Here is a 25,243-nt window from a genome sequence, read left to right as displayed (position 1 = left end):
GTACCAGGGGTCCCTTTTTCTACAGTATACCAGGGGTCCCTTTTTCTGCATCCACATCAGCACATGAGCCTCAACTCTTCCCCACCCCCTTCCCTCTTTTCTTTAAAAATCCATTTCTAGTTAGTGTAAAGCACAGTATAGCATTTTCTTAATACTCCTCATTGTCCTTTGTCCCTCCCTCCTGCATCTCCTCTCTTCTTTCCTTCCTTCTCCCCTTTGGTGAATGACACAAGATATGTTTTCATATACTTGTGAGTGTTTTTATAAATTTTTTTCTAAAATGTCTACTCAGGCCTATTGGCCATTTTAATTGGATTATAGCTGTTCTTTTGCTATTGAGTTATAGTTATAGGACTCTCTTGTCTCTTGTGGATATAAGTTTTGTATTGGTCAGGTATTTTGCAAGTTCTTTCTCTCATTCTGTAGGTTGCCTTTTCAGCCTAGCTGGATTCCTCTACTGGGCAGAGGCTGTTTGGCTTGATGTAGTTTGGCTTGTCATCATCTGGTCAGAGCTTCAACTGGTTGGTAGTTTGGGTTCACATGGCCATCTAGCATGATAAGTCTTGAAGATTACTAATAGGAATTTATTTATTTATTTATTTATTTATTTATTTATTTATGTCAACAGAAGATCAATTAGAACTAGTGAACAAATACATTAAAGTAACAGAACTCAGAACCAAAGTTCAAACATTAGTTGTGAATCCCCAGTACTGGGGCAAAAAATGACTGGTTAGGTTGCTCAGTGGGTACAGTACTTGCTATGTTTGGAACCTCAGAACCCACATAAAAGCTGCATGTGGCAGCATGGACCTGTAACTCCAGGGTTGGTGAGCATGCTGACACACATGTCATACCACCACCTAAGATTAAAATTAGGAAAGCCAATCATAAGAGCACCAAACAGAGTAAGATACTTAGAAAACAAACTTATCAAAAAAGAACAGAGTCAGACACGGAAGCTTTAGAGCTGTTTTCTTGGTGGCCTGTTAGAGTCTAGGTAAGGTGTTTACCAGGTGAGTCAATTCAGAGTGACTAATAAGTGGGTTACAGGTTTATGCTCCTCACACACTAACTAGTACTTTAATCCAAAAGCCCTGGTAAAAAGGTGATATTGATTACATTGCCTAAGTGAAATGTTTTTTTCAGCTACATAGGAACAGTTTTATTCCTTCTCTTCCTGGATTAAAAGTGCTAAAGAAAAGAGGTTCACAGGTTGGGTGTTCCTCTACTTGACTACAAGTGTCTCTAGGGAGCACACTAAAGGGACAGCACACGCTTCACTGCTATCCCTCACCATCAGGTCTACAAGTCCCAGACTTCACCATCAGTCCCAGAGTCCCCGAGCGGGCTCCAGCCCCTCAGCATCCTTTTTGTCCCTTTGCAGCAGTGCAGAACACCCTGTGTTTGGGGCCTACACTCACTGTAAGTGAACTAGCTTAAAATAAAAGCCCTCGTTGATTTCAAATTTGATAGCTCTAAATCACATAAATTCAGCTATTTGGTTTCTACCTTTTTTTTTTCCTTCATAAAAGGATTTTTACAAAATCACACCTTCTCAGGAATAAACACAAATAATCATTCTTGGTAAGCCTCTCTGGGACTTTAATATAATTTGGAAGACATCATTTCAGATTTCTCCACATTGCAGACATGACATAGCTGCTCATGGAGTCCAGGCCTGTAGCACTTAAGGGAGAAGGGCAGTAGAGAGAATGGAGCTTCTGGATAACTCTCTGTGCTTGAGGTGATTTGCACGTTACTTTATTTGACCCTTTCTGAAATTCTGTGAGGTTTGTCCCATTTTGTAGCCAAGGAAGCGAATCGGAAGGAAGCAGTGTCTACCCTGATTCCCACTGTTAAATCTGGGTTTGAACTGGATTCGGTTGTCATTCCCCTTACAGGCCAGGTACCCAGTCAAGGCACTGCTGTAGGATGAGGAAGAGAGAGGCCTGTGAGGGTCCAGCCACCTTCTCCAGGAATTTCTGGACAAGAAACAGCTTTTGTGAAGAAGTTTTTCAATTAAAACGTACAGCACAGATTAGGTTAGAGTGGTGGTGAAGTTAACCAAAGCGTTGCTTACTTCTCCTGGGTTGCCTCTTGCTGTCCTCAGAATCACTAAGGAAGTTGTCTAGGTGTGACCTGGGGCCCTGAGGCAGCTAAGAAGCCTGAGGTAGGGCCACCACATATTTTCTCTCTAGCTCCTGGGACACTTTGTTCTGAGCACTGAGCACGGCAGAAAGAGTGTGTGTATATGTTTGTGTGCGAATTTATATTTAAATTACAGAAACAGCCACTTTGGTTGTAAAAGATCATTCTTCTCCCTACACAGTCTTGGACCCCTGAAGCCGGGGCTTTATGAGGAGCATTTGACTGACTTGAAGACATTCTGCAGTGTGCAGAGACCCTTTGCTTGCTTTGCGCCATCTCTGTCATCTCTAATGCCCTTCTGGAGACATCGGTGCACTTGATTACCTGACTTTTCAGCTCATGATATATTCATTTTTAACCAAAGTTCAGTGCTATGCCTTTGCACAGCAGTCAGGAGGAGGTCTTTTTCAAATTGATCAGGGGTGACACCTGTAAAACACATGAGGTTTTTGTAATTGGCGTGGAGTTCTGGCAGGTGCAGTTTTGGCTGCATTACTATGGGTTATCTCTTGCTGTTGATTTATTGAAACTAAATCTTTTAAAATGTAATGTATTGTCCCACACAGACCATTGTGTTAAGATAACATTCCAGCACTGTCCTTTGAAAGGCTTTCCCTGCAGTGATTATCCTCACCGTGCACACCCCCCATGGCTGCTCACAGAGGCTCCAGAAACCCCCAGGACCACTTACAGCCTCGCTTATACTGTCAGATCCAGCAGAACCCTCTGCTCTCACCCTCCGGAGCCAGTAAGGCTGTAACTAACTAAGCCTTATCAGAATGGGTGGTGGAACTGATGCATGCCTGCAATCTCAACACTCAAGAGGCAGAGGCAGGAGGATTTGCCACAAAAATTCCAAGTGTTCAAGGCTAGCCAGGGCCACCTTTTGTTAAAAAAAAAAAAAAAGAAGAAGAAGAAGAAGCAAGAAAGCCACAAACAAGAATGGGCAGTAGGAACAAAGCCAGGCAGTTGCAGGTGCTGAGGGTGGGGGTGGCAGGGGTGGGGAGGGTAAGGCCCTGGACAAGGTTTTTAGATACCCACCCAGATAGCTTTTGACTTTGTCCTAATGAAAATCTTCTCTGAAACTGAGGGAACTCTGATTTAATTGCTCTAAATTCCAAATAGCAAGCAGATAACTCAAGAGTCTCTCATCCTGAATTCCCCCAGTTTCCTTCAGTGAAGCAGGCGGAGGCTGCGCACACACACATCCCATGGCACACATGGTTCTATTTTGGCACCTGGTGGCCACTGGGAAACCCCGATGAAGCGGTCTACTTGAAAGCATCGTTTCTCTACCACTCCGGAGCTGGAGAAACGATTGCTTGCTCCCTTGATCCGCTGGGCTTCCGAAAGGGAGAGTGCGCTCGCAAGCACAAACAGGAAAGCCTGACATCACGGAGCGGCGGGGAGGAGTCTGCTGCCGCGGGCTCCCGGGCTGCCTGCTCGCTGGCCGGCTCTTCTTTGTGGCCCGGTCGCGCGCGGCGGCGGCGGTAGGGCAGCAAGGCGCGTGGGAAGCGCGGGGACCCGGAGCCGGGCCAGAGAGACGCCCCAGCCACCTCGGAGCAGGGCGCACCATGCAGAGTCCGTGTGCGGGAGAGAAAACTGAGAATGAAATTACTTTGGCAAGCTAAAATGGTAACGCGAGCTCCCCGCCTTTCCCAGACGCTTCTTTGCTGGGGGAAATCTTCCCATCTCCCGCTTTCTCGGGCAGGGTTGTTGGAGTCTGTCTAACTGATCGGAGCCACCCGGACCCCGCGCTCTGAGAGGAGCTTTCTTACTCTGCTTTGTATCCTTCCCCTCTCTGTGCCTCTTCTCCCTAGAAACGATGCCTGTGTTTTCAGGCATCGCCTGCGGGGTGACTGAGACAGGCAGATGCGTGTCAGGAGAGCAAAACTTGGAAAGGACAGAACTCAGTCTGGGGGAGCGGCGCCGCGCTCTGCTTTCCAGCAGCAGCCCTTTAACACAGATCCGAGGTTTAGCTGGCAACGCGGCCATCCAGGGGGTCGGTCGCTGTGTAAATTTCAGTGGAAGCTGCGTGAAGATGTGTAGCTTTCTCTGCACTTGTTTTTCTTTTTGGAAATAAAAACTTTCCACACCCCCACGTAACTTTTTTTTGGGGGGGGGGTTTCCAAAAAACAGTAAGAGGAGAAAAAGTTCAACTTCACTTCTCAAAGAGGGTTCTTGTCATTAAAGCACTTGTTTGAGGGAGTTTAAAATCGACATTGCTCAAATGTTTGTGTACTTAGAGAAGTATAAACTTTTGTTTTTGCAAATGAGCTATTTTTCCTTTCACTTAAAGGGACAGAGTTGATCAGGACTAAACCACAGTTTCCTTATGAAGGAAAAAAAAAACTTGAAAAAACGATTTAAGATATGTGGCTAGGCTAGGAAAAATAACTGAACGGAGAAGTCAGAGGATCCTGATACCACAGGAAAAGGCTGCCAGCCAAGAAAATCTCAGCCTTGCCTATTGCAGTGTGTGTCTTGTGTTGCTCTGTTTGGAGTATTTATTCCGAACAGCCTGTCTTGGGCTTTAAAAGCCGTTGTAAGCAGAGAAGCAGCTGGGATAGATTGTGGTTAGCCAAGGGGGAAGAAAACAACAACACACACTACGACCCTCTTTTTCTTTCTTTCTATCCTGTCCCTGGCAGAGCTCGATTCAGGACTGGGGTGAAGAGGTAGAGGAAGGAGCTGTTTACCATGTCACCCTCAAAAGAGTCCAGATTCAACAGGCGGCCAATAAAGGAGCGAGATGGCTAGGGGTGAGTAGCGCTTCTGAGATCTTGAACTTTGGAATTTCAGTGTCTGCTCTTCTGTGAATATCATTATTATTTAGCCAAGGCAGCCTCACCACAACCCCTCCCCCACCCTTTTCTACCCCTTGGTCTTAAAAAGGAAACGGCCGATGGCCAAGTGTTTGCACTAGCTGGACTGGTCTGTTTTAGTAGTTGGTGTTTTCCTAAGCATCTTCCCTAAGTCTGTCAATAATTCAGAACCTTCTGGAAACATCTTGAGGTATTTGGCAAACAGACTGGGGGTGTGGTGGCAGAAGAGGACAGACACAGAACTGGCCAGAGAGCACTACTAGATTCTACAGGTGTCATAAACCACTTTGCCCAGAAGATATCCTTCTCTCTCTAATCCTTACATAGTGATGCCAACAGCCCAGTCCCTGCTCCCAGAAATTCAGAATGCACAAGCAACAGAGGTCATTCAGACCTGCTTCCTTCGAGACAAGTTTTCCCTTTGTGACCTCCGTTTTGTAGAATAGGAGTAGGCTGATGCATACTTAGTCTTGGGACTTTGCCTGTAGAGTATGGTGTGTGTGTGTGGGGCAGACACTTGGAAAAATCTGCTTTCCATAAACGATTGGGGAGGGTCATGTGAATTCTTAATTCGACCAATGAATCTTTCAACACATCCCAAATGAAGGGACTCTGCAAGGCAGAAAGCCTGGCAAGGGGATCAGGACCATGTGGGAGAACGGAGGAATTCTTCAGCTGGGGAGAGAGAGTAGTTACAGATGACATAGGAAGGAACATAGCGGCCTCTGAAGAGAGGCAGGGTGGGGTAGGTGCTTACTGGGCTTCATTAGAGCCATGCTAGGACTTGTGGGCAGTGGTCTTGAAAGCGGTGGGAGTATGTACTTGTATCGCAGCTTACTGACCTTAGTTTCAGAACACACAAGGTTTTGGAGCAGTGTTCCCAGGTAGAGTGTGGAGTGCCCAGGACTTCCTGGGAGGAGCGGAGGCAATATGACTTGTAAGATTCAGAGTTGAAGGCAGGAAGCCAGGAGCCCTATCTTCCTCTGCCTGGCTGCTGACTCAGGATCTCCCCCCACACCCATATTGACCTTCTCAACCTGCCTTAAGTCAGGACTTCCCTGCTACTATGCTTGGGTCAGGATACTGTTGACTAGGATGGTAAGTTGCTAGTGACATTGAAGATGTGGTCTACAAAGTTAGGAACTTTCTCAATGAAAACTAGAGGTAAAGCTTTACTTACTAAGCAGGTGCCTTACTCAGAACATGATCCAAACGTTAACTGTGTTTAGAGTGCGGACAAACCACTGTGTTGCTTTTGGTGGCTTTATGTATATATGCATTATTTAAATGTGATGTTGGTGTGATTTTGACCTGTGTGGCTATTTGTAAATGATTAATAAGCTCTAAACCAGTTGCCTTCAACTAGACTTTGCATTTTCTGGTGTTGGGTAGCCCCGACCATCCTGGAACTAGCTCTGTAGACCAGGCTGGCTTCAAACTCAGATTCGCCTCCCTCTGCCCTCTGCCTTCCGACTGCTGCAATTAAAGTCATGCACCACCATGCTGGGCTGTTTTACTCTTTCTAATGATGCAAAATGTTGCATGGGTGGCAGTGTTAGTATTTAGCCAGATACTGTAGCAATGGATATAGTGTGAGCAATAGAGGGGACCCCAACCCAAATAAACAGTCCTTTGTTTAGATGCTGACAGTCGCTTAGTGCTTCTTATCATCTACTCTGGTCATTGGCTCCACTTTCCTTCTTAGCCCACCTCTCTCCATCATAGCCTTACAGATTTCAGAGGGGTTGGCTCTGAGTTAAACTGAGAAATACTGAGAAGAAAGATCATGCAAGCTTGTTTTTGGTTCACAGAGGAATCCCGCCTTCCTCCCATTTGAACAAGTGACTCATAGACACCATTCTGCTCATCAAAAGTCAGTTCTTAGAACACTCTGCCTGGAGTGCCACATGATTTCTTGTCTTAGGTGTCCTATGAGGAAGCTCTGTATTTTTTTTTTTTGTGTGTGTGTGTCCTTGAAAATCCTACTTTAATTTAATATGACTCAACCAATTGAGCCACAGCAGTTATGGAAACCTCCTTGGTACGCAGTCGGCTTCCTTGTGCTTGCTTTCCTACATTCCAGTAACCTAGTCAGAATTCTTCAAAGTGAACAATTTTAGAGTTAATGGGGTTGAGGTAAGGCAAGGAAGACGCTTTGTGCACACTGGCATCTGACAACAACTTTATGGGGAGGTAGTATTGCAATGTTCTCTTTCATCTTTTCCTTTATATACAAGGAAAACAGTACCCAGAGTGATCTGCTCGCTTGTCTGTGGGGTCATATAGTTCAGAACTAGTAGAGGCTGGATTTGTATACGAGTACAAATTTGTTGTCAAGAACTGCCTGGAGCTTTAAGGCTGTTTCTATGGTTCTTGAGGATCACATTGGTGCACAAGGGAAGGGGGCTTAACATGACTCTCTAGGGATCATTCTTGGTGTAGGATTTGAAAAACGTAGCCTTCTGGTTGTCATTATGCTTTGAATGATGACCTGAGCTGTAAATTATAAGATGTGTTATGGTGAAGAATATATATCTAATTGATAAGCCCAGCACTTGGCATGTATAAAGTGGCACATGAACAATGTATATGAGGTCCTATAGCATGTGAGGGTAGAGCATAGTCTTGGAACTGTGTCTGGACTTACCTTCAAAAAGCTTATCACCTGTAAACCAAGCACTCAGGAGCATCAGGAATTCAAAGTCATCCTGTGCTACATAGTGACTTTAAAGCCAGCCTGGGCTACACAAGACCCCATCTAAACAATAACAACAACAACAAAGCCCTCCAAAACAAACCAAGATTCAAAAGATGAAGTATAATTTTTTTTTTATTTTTCTAGTGCTAAAATCTCAGGATAATTAATATTCAATTCTAGGAAGTATAGCTAAATAATTACATATATGGGGTCAGAAAGATGGTTTAGCTGTTAAAAGCACTTGTTGCTCCTGACGAGAACCTGAGTTTGGTTCTCAGAACTTACATGGTGGCTCACTACCATCTGTTATTCTAGTTCTTGGGGTGATCCAGTTAGTGCCTTCCTCTGACCTCAGTGGGCATCAGGCACACATGTAATTTACATACCTTCATGCAGGTGAAACACCTATACACATAAAACAAATAAATCTAAAAAAGGCAAAAAACAATCACATATTCTTGTATGAAGAACATAAACCAAAGCACATAAGTCATACTATTTTATTTTGATTCTTAAGCTTGTGCTTAGTTTGTGATCATTTTAAGGAAACACTATGTCGGTGGTCCTAAGATAGATACTGAGGATGATCTAGGCCTGGTTTACTTATCCATGCAATGGTAGTCTGGCCCATTGGCAATGTGGCCAATGTATATTGACAATAGCATTAACTTTTTAACCTACCTTTACTTTACAATGATATTTAAGTTGGGCAGTTTTATCTACTTATAGCTCTCACAGGAAAGTGGCTCCAGCCAAGTCATAGAAACATAAAAGCCCAAGACTGGAAGAAACATTAAAAATTAGTTTCATCTAACTACTCTCTTAGTTTTTAGCATTTTGGAAAGGCAAATGGTCAACTTGTCTTATTTGTCTTTGATACCAGCATTAGGGCTGTATACCATACATCCACAGTGACAGAAAAAAACAGGATTGAGAAATACCAGTGTTCCCTGAAGCAGGGAAAGTACATGTTAGACAAAGGGCTCAGAGGAAGAGAATTCAGGGAAGGATCTTTAGAGTCTTTAAAACAGGACAGATTGATGGCCCAGAAAAACATCTCACACTTAGGATAAGCTTAACATTGGATTGTTAGTAATGGGTTCACTTTGCATTGTCTTTGGGGAGAGGACTGGGCCAGTCTTGTGTTTTTTTTTTTTCACTTGTATACTGCAATCATATGGCCCTGTCATGTGACCCTGGTGCCTCCTTTATAGTGTCTGGGGCTTGTCACACTCTTGCACACTTCAGGTCTTGATGAATTTTTGTTGGAATGAGTTGAATTTTTGATAGGTAGGAGACTGGCAGAAACCAGTTAAATATAAGAGAATGGACTGTAGAAATAAAGGGCATGGGAAACTTACACAGGTTCATGGAGAGAGGTGACTTGTGGCAGCCTTTGGGTTTTGGGAGTCCTTGGAGAACACTGGCGATGTCTGAATGAGTGCTTCTGTTCTTGCTTACACTGGTTGCACCGTTTGCATCAACTCTACCTAACAGCCCAGTGGTCCTGCTGTGTACATTGCCTTCATGTGGGGAAATTCCTTGAGTTGTCAGCTACCTCTCTTCTGGTACTCTTCTTTGACACCAACCCCTCATCCCCACCCCCTGGAGCAGATAGCTGTGCCTTTTTGGGTTTCTTGGCATTCTGGGTGTCTTGTTACCTGTTTCCCTTATGCTGTTGTACTTACCTATCTGTTTATATTCCCCACTAGATAATATCTTGTAATTACAGCCAATAAATGTTTACTGAGTGGATGAATCAGGCTTCATCCTTTTTTTGGGTGGGAGACTCATATTATCTTGATAAATATGAATGTATGGTTGTTTCTCATTTAAAGCCAAGTCACAATGTGAGCCTTTAAAGAGGAGTAGAGGAGTGTAGGAACAAGAAAAATCAACTAGGTAATGATTCTGGCTATCTCAACATTCTTTCTGGAACAGAGCAGGGCACACACAAAGATAATGATTATTCTTTTGAACAAAATAAAACTTCCCAGTGCCTTTTAAAACCCTGAGCTCTGGTTGTGCTTGCCTCCTTGTGGACCGTTGAAGAAAGAAGGGCTAGGCAGGAGTTAACCAGTCCTGGCGAGCGTCACAGTCTTCGTGGTTGGAAGGAGCAGGAGTGGGAATTTAGAACTGAAAGGAGATAAGCCCCAGAGGAGTCTCTGGCTCACTGTTGGTCATCCTTGTTTTCATCTCGGAAAACAGTCCTTGGGTTGAGCTATTCATGTCTGTTGGAACGCTTAATTTAGGCTTTACAAAGTAAAGCTCAAAATTTAACAACCATTTGAAAACTAAGCAACTGGTATTTTTCATTTTGACTTTGGGAACACATTTCCTAAATAATTAATCCAAAATATGGTACCCCATGCCAACCAAGAAAACACAGGCCATTAGAACTGCCTGAGATATGGGTATCTCATCATGGCTGTCAAAATCTCTTTGGATCTGAGCAAGCAATATGTGATAGCTAATTAAGAATATCCATTTCAGTTTGTCAACCCACAGAATTTAGCTTTGAAAAAAATGTAAGTCTAGGGATTGGAGAGAGGCTACTCTTTCAGATGATCTGGGTTTGATTCCCAATACTACATGGTACCTCACAACCCTCTGTAACTCCAGTCCCAGAGGATCCATCACCCTCTCTGGCCTCTTTAAGTACTGCATGCACGTGGTAGACATACATGTAGGCAAAACATAGGTACATAAAAATAATAAATAAAATGTTCACAAATACTAAAAAAAATACACATCCACCCCTAGCAAATAAGAAACTAAGTATAAACCTTAGAGGCATATTAACTCTTTATACTTAAAAGTATACACCCTATTCCTACTACAGACATATTTCTTTCCTCTCTAACGCTATAAGGTAAAAGCCCTTGAGTTTCAAATTGGGAAAGAAGAGAGATAAGTGGAGTGCCTTTCCACGTTAGCTCATTGTTGGAATCTATCAGTGCACTGGCCTGTTTTTTTCTGTCTCATTTATCCCCAGCATACATTTCCTTTTAAACTTCCCGTTCTAAGTTATCAGACTTTACTGTAACTGTCACACACATGCTACATTAGAATACTTGAAAAGTTAAGTGAACCATCTCGGCCACAGTGTGCGTCTTGGCAAGAAAGGCTGATTTCTATAAACAGAGCAAGGCAAGGAGTGGAAATGTGGAGAGGTCATGAAAGTTGCCTCATCTTGTCAGAGAGATGCAGCCAGCAGTCTGTCTCTGGCCTGCCAATGGGCGTGGCTAGCTCTACAGAGTCGATTTGGGATTTTCTGGAGTTGCTGGGTCATTTGTGGGTAAACACAATCCTTGTGAGATCTCTTGCTGGTCTTGTATATCATCTGTTTCTGTTGTGTGTGTGTGTGTGTGTGTGTGTGTGAGCCTGTAACCGTGCCTTTGATAGCATCTATCACTTCACAGATGAAGTGATAAATATGGGGATTCAGAGTTTAGTAAACAGTGTTCTAGAAGGGTTATAAGTGAGAGAGTCAGACATCAAGCCAATTCCAGGGTGTTGTGGATGTGACACCAGTTGGAGTCTGTGGATGAGGCAGGGGTGGTGGGCTGCCATGCAAACTGCACTGTGGAGAGGACTTTTCTCTGGAGGTCTATGGCTCAGGAGGAACTTAAAGCCGGTCTTAGGGCCCTGACACATTGCAGTCAGAGAGCACAGAATGTGAGGAGGTAGGGAGGCCAGGAATGGGATTTCTACATGAGGCTCAGCCTGGGGAAGAGGCCAGAACTTGGTGGGTGAGTGACAAGGGACAGGGCTGGAGAACAAGGTAGGTACCTGGCATTACGAGCCGTGGTTCTCAGATGTAGGGTCAGTAAGCTGTGGAATTGGGGTTGTGCTATTACAGGGACAGTCAGTGCAGGGTTCTAAGCAGGGCTGTGTGGCCAGATTATCATTTTAGAGTGCTGACAGACTGAGGGGCGATGTGTTGGAAGGAAGCCAGACTGGAGCAAGGGGGACCCCAGAGGAAGGTTGCAGAGTCACGTGATGAAGAAGGGACTGACAGGCTGAAGGGAGACCGATGGCAGAGCAGAGCGCACTGGGGAGGAAAGGTAGCAGGTGGGGCTAGCTGGGGCCCTCTTGGCAGGCAGAGGTCTTGGGCACCTGGTTTTCCATGCGCTGGCCAGACTGGCCTGCTTTCCTGAGGACAGTGTCACTCCCGTCTCCTTGGGTCACATGCACTAAGACAACTCACTAGCAATGCCTCCTTTCCCAGGAGGAGAAACTCCAGAGCTGGATGTGTTTGCTGTGTCACAACCAGAAATCCAGTATCAGTGTAGGCTCACCAGGAATGAGGCAGAAAGCTCTGGGTAGCTCCCCAGACTCCAGAGGACTCTGTGGCGTGGCTCTTCCAGTTTCCCCTGCAAAGGAAATACGTGGAATCTGAAGACCAAGGAGGAAGAGTAAATACCGAGCCCACCACACTGTGATCACAGAGCTATGTTTTTAGACAACAGCATTTAACCTAATAATCATGTTGCTAGGGACACAGGACATTTACAGTTAGGTGTTCTGGTCTTTATCTCTGTCCCTACTCAGTGTCAACCCCTCCCTGATGCTACACGTCTTGGCCGCCGGCATTCCTGCTTTTGCAGGCTGTGATTGCTAGCTGTCTGTCTCTCAGCCTCCTTGTTCAAGTATTTCCTCATATCTTACCTTGCAGGATGTCGAGTATCTGTACTGTTACATTATAGCCTCTTCTGGATAATTGGTCAAAGCTTGACCTTGGCCCCCTTTCCTCAGCCTTGTGGTTATTGAGATCACCTGACTAACTTTAATCTGAGAATCACCTTTAGTTTAAAAAAAAAAGACTACAAATAGAGGAAGCACAGAAGGAATAAAGAAAGAACAAGCCTACAGTGCTCAGTAGGCAGCTTCTTAGTTGCCTGTTGCAGGAAGCTCTGTCTCTGCACATAGAGAAAAACTTAGTCTTCCATGGCTCCTTCTGTGTCTCTACACTGCTGTAGCCCTGTGCTGTGGTGATGTGAGGCTCTGGCTAGCTTCGTTCCTCACACCCATCTTCTCTTTTATAGTATTCAGAGTATGATTCCTTAGGTTGTGGTAGTTCCGGAAGAGATCATGTGTCAGTGTCTCTAGATAATTTTTTTTAAACTCTCATTAAAACAAAAACAAATATCCCATTGCTCCAGATCTTCTAACTCTTTTTTTTTTTTTTTTGCTCACTGTAGTCCATTTATTAAAATTCATTTCCACAGGTAATCTTATCCCATGTACACAAACCCCAGGCATTTTCTGGATGTTTGCTTTTTTCTGCTTTTTTTTCGTGTATATTCAACAATGTCGTGATTGCCGCCCTCGCTCCGTCCCTCCCTCCACCCCGCCCGGCGTGGCTGCCCCCCCCCCCCCCTCCTCCTTCCCTCTTTCCCCCGCCCCTCTGTGTGTGTGTGTGTGTGTATGTGTGTATGTGTGTATGTGTGTGTATATGTGTTGTTTCCTGCCAATTGAATATATTTGGTATAAGCAAAGCCAAGGCCGCATCTTTCATAATCCTAAGGACAATTTGAAGGCCCAAACCATGTCTTTTCTCCTAACGATGACTGCTGTTGGTTGGTCCATCAATTAAGTCTCTGGTACCCTCTTACTAGTGACACCTCCCATGGCAGACCATTGTCTGCCTGCCACTTCTCTTGCTGCTAATGGTGGGGCTGGAGTTTGTGGACAGTTTTTATCTACAAAATTAAACACAAAAAACATTTCATGGATATATAGGTAAAAATAACTGAAGCTGGGTTGGATGTTGGTTAAAAATACACTGCTTTATGGTCATTCCTATCCTCACTTGGAATTGCAACACTTGAAGTTGTTTGTTGAGATAACTATAGTTCTAAATGGAAAATCCCAGGAAATTGGAAGTGTTGAGTTAGTTTGCAAAGCATAGGGAAAAGACTGGCCACCTCTGTCCAAAGGTTGACTTCTAATGACAGACACAATAAACAAATTCTTTTTTTAAAATGACTTGAGCAAGCATTAACAGGGGGAGCTCAGTGCCATCAAGGCCTGGCTGGGGAATTAGCACACTGGTCTTTGAACTCTGTTGGGTTTTCCTAGGAGCTGGCCCCTCCTGGCTGTTCTTCCTTTTCAGGGATATTTCCTGTGGGGTTGGGGGAGGGCTGGGGTAAGTAGCCTCCTTGGGGGAGTCTAACAGATCTGCTTTGAAAAGTCATCCCTACCTCATGTGTGCTTTGCTGGCTAGAGCTAAGAGATTGTGTGCCCCCTCCCCTAAGCCTGGGTTCCTCTGCAATGAGGTGGAGACAGTTTCAGTGCCTTTCTGATTGCACTGCCAGGGGGTACACAGGACTCATGTAAGGAAGGTGCTTGGCACAGGGCATAGGATCTGGTGGACGCTTGCTCACTGAGAGGAGCCTCTGGTCGGCTCCCTGCTGCAGAACCCTCTTTGGAGCCCAGCCATGGAACATCAAAGAGAGTCCTTTGCTCCATGCGCCTCCTGAAGCTTGGGGTGATGAGCAACCCCTGGATGCCTTGGAACTGTATTAAACACGTTCCCAGCTTTGTCCTCTCATTTTGCACACAATAGCAGAAGGCTCAACCACGACAAGGTTTAGTAAAATTTGCTTATTAAAATAGTACGGTGTTCACTTTCTAATAGCTTAGAGAATGCCACACGTCAGTGTTTAAAGGGCTTTATTTTGTTCACTGTGTTTTTAAGTTTCACTCCGTCATGGGAGGGAGGAGAGCAGAGGAACAATTTGTAGCATTTTGGACAAGAAGCACAGAGAAGTGACAGAGAGGTGTGGAGTATTAGATGCAGCCCCAAGGATGCATTGCCAAGGACCTACTCCTTCAGTCAGTGTCCTCCACCTTCCACAGTGTCAACAGCTCCCAGCAGCCAGTTAGGATCTTAAAACCAGCAGTAGGTTCAGCCCAAACTGTTCAAGCTCTCCTGCTGTAAAACCCCTGGGAAGGGCTTCTCAGGCACACCCCAGTCAGGTCCATCCTCAGATTAACCTCAGGTAGGGAGATACTCAAGATTAACCCTCATGGATATCTACTGTGCTTTTCTGTTTGGCCACCTGCACAGTGAAAAGACGAAATTACTCCTTAGGACCCAGAATTTTGCATTTCAGCTTCCTGCAGTTTTTCAGTTGCTTTGTTGGTGTTATGTTTTTAAACTGGGGCTGGAGTGATTCTGAGTACTTGCTGCTCTTGCAGAGACTGGTGTTGAGCCCCTGGCACTCATGTAGGGCGGCTCACAACCACTTGTATCTCTGACTTGGGGAGACCCAACACCCTCTCGTGGCCTCTGTGGCCACACACACACAGGCATACAAATTAAAAAATAATAATAAAATTTAAAAATGACCCAACAGTGGTTAATATTCTGTCTTATATAATTGATATTTCTGGTGGGAAAATAAGAGGAAATAGTTCTATTTCACTGTGTTAGACTTGGGTGGACGAAATTTAGAGTGCTAGCAAACTGTGCTTGCAGCATAATATCAAGTTCTAAACTACTGTGTGAATAATGATAAACTCTCCCCTTGTTCCCCTTGCTAACCAGTTAATACAATACTTGGGTCCCAAGCCAGTAAGTAACTGTGTGACTTTGTTTGACACTGTCACATGATTTTTTTGTGGAGTTCTTCATCTGTAAAATGGAGTAGCATCTGTTTTCTCTTCTGCCTGTGGGTTGTCTGAAGATCACCTGAGTTACTTAATGACTGTCTGTGAGTTGTGGTACAAACATTTAAACTAAAGACCGTTCACTCTTTTCCCTCTCTACTCACCATCCTGTTGCTTGATGCACATGTTCTGCCCGTGGGCCTGCCTCCCTCCCCTCACTCTGTGAAGGATATTCTGTATTTTCCTCTTTCCACTGCTGCTTCCCTATTGACATCTTCCACCCTGCCACCCTAGTCGGTACTTCCGGTGCTGTGGGCGCAGTGAGCACGGACAGCACTGGGATTTGTCTGTACATCGGCAGCGGTGGGAATGGATAACTCTTCCTCACAGGATTCCGAAGATAGTTGTCATGAGCGTCTTGCCTAGGGAAACGTTCTGTTCTCTTCACCGTTCCTTCTCTTGCTGGTCCTTTTAGTTTGTTGCACAGAGAGTGGTAAAGTGACTGCAAAGTCAACCCTCAGTTTGAAGCCAGTGTGGGACTTGAATTCATGACCTAATGCCAGGAGCAAGAATGTGACTGACCACACAGAACCAACCCCCCTGCAACGCAGGCATTTGAAGTACTTGCATAGCTGTGGCTGCCCTCTGTGCTTTCTTCCCACCCCCACCTCTTTCCCTGCAGCACTCCCGGCCTCCCGTATTCCCCACTGCCTTTCCACTTGCTTGTTACAGATGCTTCCTTCTTGCTGTCCATCTCTTCTATGTGAGTTCCTTTTTTTGTTCTTGTTCCTTCCTGTCCTTTCTGGATTAAAAATAGCTTCCAGGGTCTTTGGCTGGCTGGTCACAACTCTGACCTTCCTTCTATTCAAATGGGTCTCTCCTGAGCATCTTGGAACCTGTTCACTTGAGATAGTCGTAACCCAGGACCCACGCTATTAATCTGTGCCTATTTTCAGCTGATTTGTGGAGCTCACCGACCCTTGTACTCAGAGATCTAGCTGAAAATTAAGTCTCCTGTACCAGGATGCTTAATCAGTGACTTGTTCACATTGTCCCTGACAAACCCCAAGCTCTCCTCCCCTGCTGACTTCCTGTAGTGCAGAAGGGGGAAGGGGCTGTTGCACCAACCGAGACATTCATCTTTGTGCACAGCCATGACTCTGATCAGCTCAAGCTTAGGAGCCAGCTTTCAGATACCATGCTATGCAGGGTATCCTGGTTGGGGGGTGCACTCCAACTGTTCTACCCCCATTGAAATACCTCTTTGTGTGTGTGTGGGGGGTCATGTTGCTTCAAATGTTTCTCCATGGGCTGCCTTTAATTGACATTGGAAGACTATGATACTCTTTACAAAAATAGCATCCTACCCAATGTTGGATGAGGCAGTCCCCACATGAATATGTGCTCTAGGATGAGTGTTTGGCAGATTTTGCTGACTGGTGACTGAAGGGATGACTCCAGCCTCTACCCTAACCTGTGTACTGATGTCTAGCAAGAGGGTTGAAGAGGTTCTGGCAGAACCCATGCCGGGCAGAACATGATCTCAAAGGTTCCCGTTCATCTGGCCCTCTAGCTCCCTGCATGGTTGACTCCATGAAAAGTTGTGTCATTATACTGAGTGACACTCACGTGCAGATTCTCCTGTGCCATTGTGTCTGGCTTCGAGTCTCACACTGATGACCACCCCTACTTACCTGGTGAGTCAGCTAAGATGCCATCTTTTGTCTGCTATTTTTCCGACCTCCTCAGATTCATTGCCTCTTTGGGGGGCCAGGGTGTTCTTAGCACTTACAAAAGCACTGTTGCAGCGCTTGTTACCCTGATAATTTTTTGTTCCTTGAGCCAGAGTCTTGCTGTATAAGCCAAGGCTGGACTCAAAGTCACTGGGTAGCCCAGGCTGGTAGTGAGCTTGTGGTTTCCCTACTTCAGCTTCCCAGGTGTTCAGATTACGTCATCCTTGTGCTCCATCATCCTGGGCCCTTGAGCATGTTGTTAGCTTTCCTTTACCCTAGTCACCTGAGTGCCTGGAGGCTTGGGTCACATTTCATTAATCGTTGCATCCCATAACCTGGGGCGTTGTCTGAGATGTTCCGTGTACTCAATAGCATCTCTTTCCTTGTTTGTTTGTTTGAGACAGGGGCCTTCGACTTAGCCCAGGTTGTCTTGGAACTAAAACACGTATATTTAATGATGTTATTTCTTGTCATTGGTTGTATGCTAGGTGTCAGTGTTTGAAAAAAAAGGGAAGCGTTGAATAAGTAAGCTGATTGGATTTACAACTTCTTATCTAACCAACTGTAGGACAAGGGGAGGGACTACTGCCTTGGCTGCCTTTCGGTACAGACATCTCGTTTCCATGCTACATGATCTTGTGAAGTGGTGGTGAACTTTATAGACAGATGGGCTGGCATGAGGTTCAGACTTCACCTGTCCACTTCCTAAGAGATACAATGGTTTGAGTCACCAGTCAGGAATGGACCTCTGGGAACTTCATTTCTGCTGAGCCCCAAAGTCACCCTACTTAGGGTTTTCATCTCTGTTATATATCTGATTCCTGAACTCTGTAATTTTCCTCAAATGTAAATGAACCCAGTATCAAACTGGTCTGGCTTTGCTCTGTTGAATATGTTTATTCAGAGGGACCTGGCACTCTTTGTGTGCATGTGATCCAGCCTCTTGTGTTGAGATGAGTGAGGTAGGCTTGCTGTGTGGCCGCTTTCTGAGAGATGCTCCTCTCATCGGGACTCACTGGCAGAGAGTCAAATAAAAATGCAGCTCAGCAGGTGGAGTGTTTGCCTAGTTTATACTGGGTTCTGTCCCCGTGCTGTACAAGCCAAGCATGGTGGCACATACTAAGTAATCCCAGAATTTGAGAGGTGGTAGCAGAGATCAGAAATTCAAGGTCATCTCTCCTCAGCTACAAGGCTTTATGGAAGATTGAACCCAGCCTGGGCTACAGACTTGGTTGAGAGGAAGAGACTTAGAAATAAGTGACATAATTATAAAATATTCTCTGTTCAGTTCATTTTCCCAGTGAGACGCAAACTGCCTTGCTTTCTTGCCCTGCACCCTTTCCTTTCCCCTTTTATCCCAGATCCTTAACTCTGAGTTTCTACTTTCAGTAACATGTAAGGCTGAAGTTGAAGCTGTTTGTCTGTCTGTTTAATGCCGTCCATTTCTAGGTGCTTTCAGAGGGTCAGAGTTCAGAGGTTTTCCTGACTGCTCTGGCCCTCCCTTCCCTATTTGCTTGCCTTTTCCTGCGATTGGTATCCAACAGAGCATGTGCTTGCTTTGGAAAAAAAGTTAACACTGAAGACGTCTTACTTTTAAAGGAGTGCTGCAGCTATTTTGAACAATAAAAATGTCCTTCATAATCTTACCGTGTAAATATGCGGGGGTGGTGGTGGGGTATCTGTTTGTGACCCTGGCCATGCTATATAGTCCTAACTGGCTGGACCCCTCAGAGATCTGCCTGCCTCTGCTCCCAAGTGCTGGGCTAATGGCATGTGCCCTCTTGTCCCCACAGTGACAGTTCTTCCCACTGCTTCTTGCCCCCACCCCGTCTTTAGTCACTGGCACTGTTTGATATAGTGCGGTTGTGATTTCTGGTCAGCTTTGGGATCAGCAAGGATTATTTTCCCAAACAAGTTCTCCAAACTTTACCTTTTGATTTGCATTGCTTGTGACATTTCTTAAGTTTCTGATACCCTAGGACCCTCATCTCTAACCTCAAAGCTTCCCGACTTTGTGTCTGTAGAGTTTCAATGCCTGTTGTTGGTTTACGAGCCTCCTTTCCTTTCCTCCTTTCTGGTCTTTTCTTTGTGAAATTCCTGGTCTTTATCAGAGCTCTGGAGCCTGTGGAGGGGCTGGAGGCTGATAGCGCTGTGTGGGATGAGGACATGTGACTGAATGTGCAGGAGATTCAGTAGGAGTGGACCATGCCTTCTTCGGCTCTGCACAGCGCTGTGGGACCAGAAGACCTTGCACTGTGCTGCCCAGTGGTAGCCTCCAGGGCTTTTGAAATGAGTTCTCCTGAACTGGGTGTCTGCCCATACAAAGTCCACTTTGAAGACTTGGTGATAGAAAATATCACAGTGATTCCTTGTAGTGAGCTTATGGTAAAGTGATGATATTCTGGAGATCATAGATTAAGTAAAGTATTGTTAGAATTCATAAAACAGGTTTCTTTTCACCATTTTAAATATGGCACTTACAGAAGTTACCCATAGCTGGCCTTGTATTTATTTTGAACAGTGTTGTTCTCCAACCTTAGTGTTTAAAATATCGGTTGTGGGGTCTCAAATTAATTCAGTGATTATAAAAATAGTGTTTTTAAATTAGGATAGAATGGAATAGAAATATCAGAAAGGCAGCTTACTCTGGAGCATTACCAGAAGAGCTGGGCTGCTCTACCAGAAGGCAGGTTGCTATCAGCAACGTTGTATAGAGCTGAGGTGTGAGAGGTTGAAGCTGATCTGAACTCCTCCACTAAACCAGACCCCACAGGAACATAAACCTGCGTATCGTCTCATCCCAGTTAGCCATGAGACTCCAGAGAAAAGGGAGCAAGAGCACTGCAGTTCCGCCTGTTGAAGGCCTGTCTTGTGAGCTTAGCCCTAAGTTTCCCCCCAGAGTCAAGAAGGGACTATTTTTGTGTAATTAAAACCTTTTTCAAAATGGTCTCATGGATGGTGATTCTTTCTAAGACATGAGATGTTTCTTAGTGATCTTGAGCTCAAGCCAGACTTAATAGATTTTGTTGTGTCTTGTGAGTGCAGAGCCTTTCCTTATTGTGCCCCATTCACGTCTGAAGAGGCAACAGGCTGGTGTGTGTGCGTGGGGTGGGGGATCGGAAGAGGCTGTTGTTCTAACCTGGGATCACATCACTCTTCTTCCAGAAAAGATGTCTTTACAGTACTTTAGATATAGGGATAATACATTGCAGAACATCAGATGTATGCATGTATGTATGTATGTACATATGTATGTATATATGTTTGACTGGGTTCTAAACACAGAATATTTACAGCATGGGGAGGGGACAAAGTCCCCCCACCCAATAATAAAGTTTATGAGTTTATGGCCTTGTATTTATTCTGACAGTTGTAAAAATTCTTTTGAGTTGACCCATTTTTCCTGTCTTAATTAAAAAGAAAAAAATCTGGCAGGCAAGAGTAAGAAATGTGAAGCACGTGACTCAGTGCTCCAGCTCCTTCTCCTGGAGCCAAAGTCTTTACAATTATGTCTGAGGCACGCTTGAGTTTTAGAAAACAATTGCCCACAAAAGCCACCAAACATTTGTTCCTTAAGCGTGTAGATTTAGATGGTATTTGTCTCCAGGAAGGAATCTTAAAGCACAGCGTTTAGGAGTCACTGAATCGGAACTGTCTGTGGAGCGCTTGCCCCAGTGAATTAGCTGAGTTAGCTCACCCTCATTGACAGAGCCAGGCAGCCTTTGCCTCTCCTACCCCTGGATACTTCCAGCCTTGTTGGTAATCACACAGGATTTTTAAGGGAGCTGGGTTAAAATATCTGCAAGTTCCTTTGGAGATAAAAAGCACCAGAATACCAAGGATAGCCCGAGTGTACACCACTCAGGACCATATGATTTTGGAGCTTTTATCACAGTAGATTTGAAGACCACAAAGAATCAAGTTCCAGTGTCCCTTTCTGGGCCAGTTTCCCCTGGCTCCTCTTTGCACACTCCATGCTGTAGCTGACTGGGCTGCTTCCCTGTCTTATGGCCTCATCTCTGATGTCAGAGTCTGAGGAGCTCTCCTTTCTCACAGCTAAACCCCACCTCACTCATACTAGCCCTCATGTTGTTTTGCTCATAAAGCTGTGTTCACTTCCCAAAAGATGGCTAAATGTCCTTTCCCTGCACACCAAAGCATGCTGTACTGAGGAACAGTCCATGTCATCTAAGCCAGACTGCATGCAATCATCAGTTTTGTGTTAACAATGGTCAAGTATTGACAGTTTTCTGTCTAAAATTGGCTGTGCTCTGTATAGGACTTGAGATAGGTCTCTGCAAATGTGCTACTACATTCAAGACATATTTAGCAAAAATTCTTTGGTATCTTTTTAAAAAATAGGAATCACTGTTAAGTACCATTCAACTATCTTAGTAGGCCTGTGCTTAGAGAATAGATGTTTTAACATCTTACTATGGAAAATATTTACTTTCACTAAGTTTAATTTTATTAGTCATAGTCATATTTTTCCCTAGTTTTTCATCATCTTTTAAAATCCTGATCAGTCAAACAATGGCTCAGCACTAGCTTTTAGTTCTGTTTACAGAGGTGCTGTGTTATCCACTCAGTCACACTGCATCCCCACTGACAGGCTTCCGTGGAGTGTGGACTCAGATCCAGCCAGGTCTACAACTCTTCAACTCACACATCTCCGTTGTGGATCAAGGGGAGATGACCGGAGGGGAGAGAGAGGGTGGGATGGTCCTTGTGTCTCTGCAGCCTGAGCAGGCAGCAGGGGTACCAGTGTGGGTCAGCACAGAAGGATCCTTAGTGTGGTCTGACTTTGTTTTTCTCACGATTCCATGTTAGCTCCTAGTGATCAGAATTTGCAAAGCAGTTAGGAGTTTTGGCCCAGTCATGGGAATAGCAACCTATCATTGTGGTCTTCGTTCATTCACTTGCGTTTGTGTCCTTTGCTTGCTGCCACGCTGAGACGACCCGTGGGCTCTGTTTCTCTTCCATTCATCAGCTTCTGCGGAGGCTCAGTGCCTCCTGTCTCTAGAGATGTGAAGTAGCTTACAGGGCTAAGTGCTGTTCTTTTTGTCTGTTGAGCTCCAGTTTCTTCCTTGTTGTGTTGGTCTTCCCTTCCCAGCTCAAAGGCCTTTTACTTGATAGGGAAGATAGAGGCAGAGATAGGGTTGAACAGTTCTGCTTTCTTGCATTATCAGTCCAAATGACCCCACCTATCAGCAGGGGCCACACCCTTCCTTATTCTTGCTTCTAGAATAGTTGAAGAAAGCCCTTTAACAGACCGCATGCTTTTCACCGTGCTGATTATGAATGCTAATGTTTACATTTCTGTGTCTGGGGCATGTGCTACTCTAAGCAAGACCTTTTTTCCTTGAATTTTAAAAAGCCTTTTAAGTGAGTTAATTTATGTCGTGTGTATGGTTGTTACTTACATGTATGCCTGTGCACGATTTGTATGTGCCTGGTGTTGAGCCAGAAGAGGCCAGAGAGGATGTCAGATGCCCTCAAACTAGAGTTACAGGTGTCTGTGAGCCGTCGTCTGGGTTCTGAGATTTCAGTCAGGGTCCTGGTTAAGAGCTATACTCTTAACCACTGACCTATATCTTCACAATCCCTTTTATCTCATGATTTAGAAACCTGGATAATAACTGTATTAAGGTTTTTGTTTGTTTTTCATTGTTGTTGTTGTTTTTTTTTTTACTTAAAAAAATCTGTTTTTTACTCCAAAGAAAGAAAATGAGAGGGGGTCAACATGGGTACTAACAAATTTTGATGATTTTTTTATTTTTATTTTTTTTAGACAGAGTTTCTCTGTGTAGCCCTGGCTGTCCTGGAACTCACTCTGTAAACCAGGCTGGCCTCGAACTCAGAAATTCGCCTGTCTCTGCCTCCCAAGTACTGGAATTAAAGGCGTGCGCCACCACTGCCCGGCTTGATGATCTTTATTAATACATTTTTATAGATATACATAATGTATTTTGGTCATGTTTACACACACAGACACACACACACTCACACACCCCCTTACCATCTCTTGTCTTCCTCCCACTCATGCTAATCCACTTCTTCCCAGCTGGCTCCTTTGACAGCTCGGTTTTATTGGTGCCTCACTGAGTAGTATCTTTATAGTTACTTGCAGCATTAAGGGACAGGTTTGTTTAAAGGAGCATGAGCTTCTTACCAGGGGCTACACCACTGAAGTGTCTCTCCCTTATCAACCATGATGCTTATCAATCCTCAAGTAGGGGCAGGGCCCTCCCTGCCTCCATGATAGCCTGCTGCTGGACCTGAATTAAAGGCAGAGAAGAGTCGGGCCATTAACAGAGACAGAAGCGTTGCAGGATGTCTTGATGCTGCTAGGAAGCTAGTGACGCAATTATTTGCATTTTAGACTTACTGTGCTGGACTGGTTTTCAGGTTAGAAGCACTCTGGGGTAGTGAAGCGTGCACATAGTTTTAAGTCTATGAATGAAGTAACTACGTCTAAACATAAAAGAGGTCTGAACTTGTACTGTCACATTCAGAGGCCAGGGTGTGGAGAGCAGTTGGTACAGGAGTCACAAAGGATGGAGTTGGAAAGATCATAGTCTACCTGGGTGGCCATAGTTTGAAGATGTTTAAAATCTTATATGTACTTTAAAGATGACGACTACCACTGGGCTTTTGGGTATTTCAGTTTTTCCTTTTAAAACACACACACATACACACACACACACACACACACACTACACACACGCACACCACACACTCCAGAAGCAGCAGATTTGAGAAGAGTGGGTTTGGAGGCTGACAAAGCTCATAGCAACAACTGGACATCCTAGGGGCAGGCTGTGGTCACATGTCTCCTGTTAGGGGGCTTTCTCTGTCTACTCATTCGAGGGCAATCCTTCCCCACCCTAGAGCCCTTTTACCCCCTTTGCCTCCCTTTCCCCAGAGCTATCACCAGTGCCTTCCCTTCTTCATTTGCTCACTCACTCTTGATAGCTTTTCACTTTCCTCACCTGGACTCCAGATTCCAGAGGTCACAGGGTTCGTTCCTTCCCTTACCTAGTGCTCTAGATGTCAGACAGATGGAAGATAGGAGTATCTGTTGGATAAATGTGTGCAAGGAAATCATGATGGTTAAAGTCTAGGAAAAGAATGAGAAAAGGCATATGAGACTGTTTAGTTTTGGAATAAGCACATTTATCTATGTCAGAGGCACATACCACAGCTCTGTTCACAGTTGGCGGCCTACTGGGCTGGGAATGAAAGGCTAAGTCACACTCAGTGTATTCTACTTTTGAAGGCTGAAAAAGAGTGTATTTTTGAAACATTTCCATCAAAAGAAATGAAACTTTTAAAATACTGGTGTTTGAAGGGCTCACTCCTTGGGAAAAAGACTGCCTACTGTACTTTGAATTTCCTTAGTGCACAATTTGAATGGTGCTTCTTTTTAACATTTGTTTTGGTCCTCAGTATTATTCACAGCCTGAACAACATCTTCCCAGATTTACTTGAAGGTCCTTTTAAAGATGTGCTTCCCTCCTTGCCTCAGAGACCTGTGTCCAGAAGGCATGGGAATGGCTCTGAGCTGCACAGGGCAGTGTGCTGGGCAGCCCTGTGGAGTCCTGGGCTCCCTGGGCTCTGTTGTGTGATGTCAAGGGTCCATTTGTGCTTCTCATGTCTATTTTAGAAAAATTAATTGATAAGTGTTCCTAAGTGTCTACAGAGGGTCTATCAAATCACACAAGTAGATTTGAAAAATGCTATGATTTCCACAATTGAGTCTTAGCTAAAAACATAGGTCTTTAGACGAGTCTGGCTCTTTTCTGTGCCTGTTACCCTTGTGCACAGTTGGCTCCTACACCTTAAAAATACAACCTTTTTATTTTTGTTCTTTCTTTCCTGTTGTTATTTACGTGGGAGCACAACAGCTATGTCCATTATTTCCCTGGCTGAAAATAGTCTCAGCTTTATAACCTTAAAAGCAAGGGCAGCTTTTGAATGTGAAGGGAAGGCCTCCCTGCCTTGGTTAGAAAGACAGAGCAGTGTGGCGTTTGGTAACGGGCAGTCATACAGCTCCAGTGGTTACATAATGGAATGGTCACTCAGCACAGATACTGGAATCCACCACCCAGGACCATTGTGTCCCCTCACAGGGACAGTGCCCTCTTTGTACGCAGCAAGTCAGCAGCTTGTAGTTATTAGCTTAGCTATTAGGTTAAATCGCATTCCTGGAAAGGAAA

At 44.7% G+C, this 25,243-nt stretch overlaps 1 protein-coding gene across 3 annotated transcripts in view; it reads left to right on the top strand.

Annotated features, from left to right (window-relative positions):
* Rgl1 (ral guanine nucleotide dissociation stimulator like 1) overlaps nt 1-25,243 on the top strand; it is a 238,338-nt gene that overhangs the window by 125,967 nt on the left and 87,128 nt on the right. Inside the window, exons 1-2 of one of the 3 annotated variants that reach the window (XM_028775719.1) lie at nt 3,559-3,786; nt 4,803-4,913. The exons of 1 other annotated variant lie outside the window; for it this stretch is intronic. In XM_028775719.1, coding sequence (XP_028631552.1) covers nt 3,760-3,786; nt 4,803-4,913 — 138 coding nt within the window. In that variant the 5' untranslated portion in view covers nt 3,559-3,759. Of the gene's footprint in view, nt 1-3,558; nt 3,787-4,802; nt 4,914-25,243 lie in introns of those variants that run through there. One more of the 3 variants, XM_028775718.1, reaches the window with a different exon arrangement.

Source organism: Grammomys surdaster, unplaced genomic scaffold, assembly GCF_004785775.1.
Source record: "Grammomys surdaster isolate TR1022 unplaced genomic scaffold, NIH_TR_1.0 259, whole genome shotgun sequence".
Taxonomy (NCBI): Eukaryota; Metazoa; Chordata; class Mammalia; order Rodentia; family Muridae; genus Grammomys; species Grammomys surdaster.
This window is presented reverse-complemented; position numbering and strand designations above follow the sequence as displayed.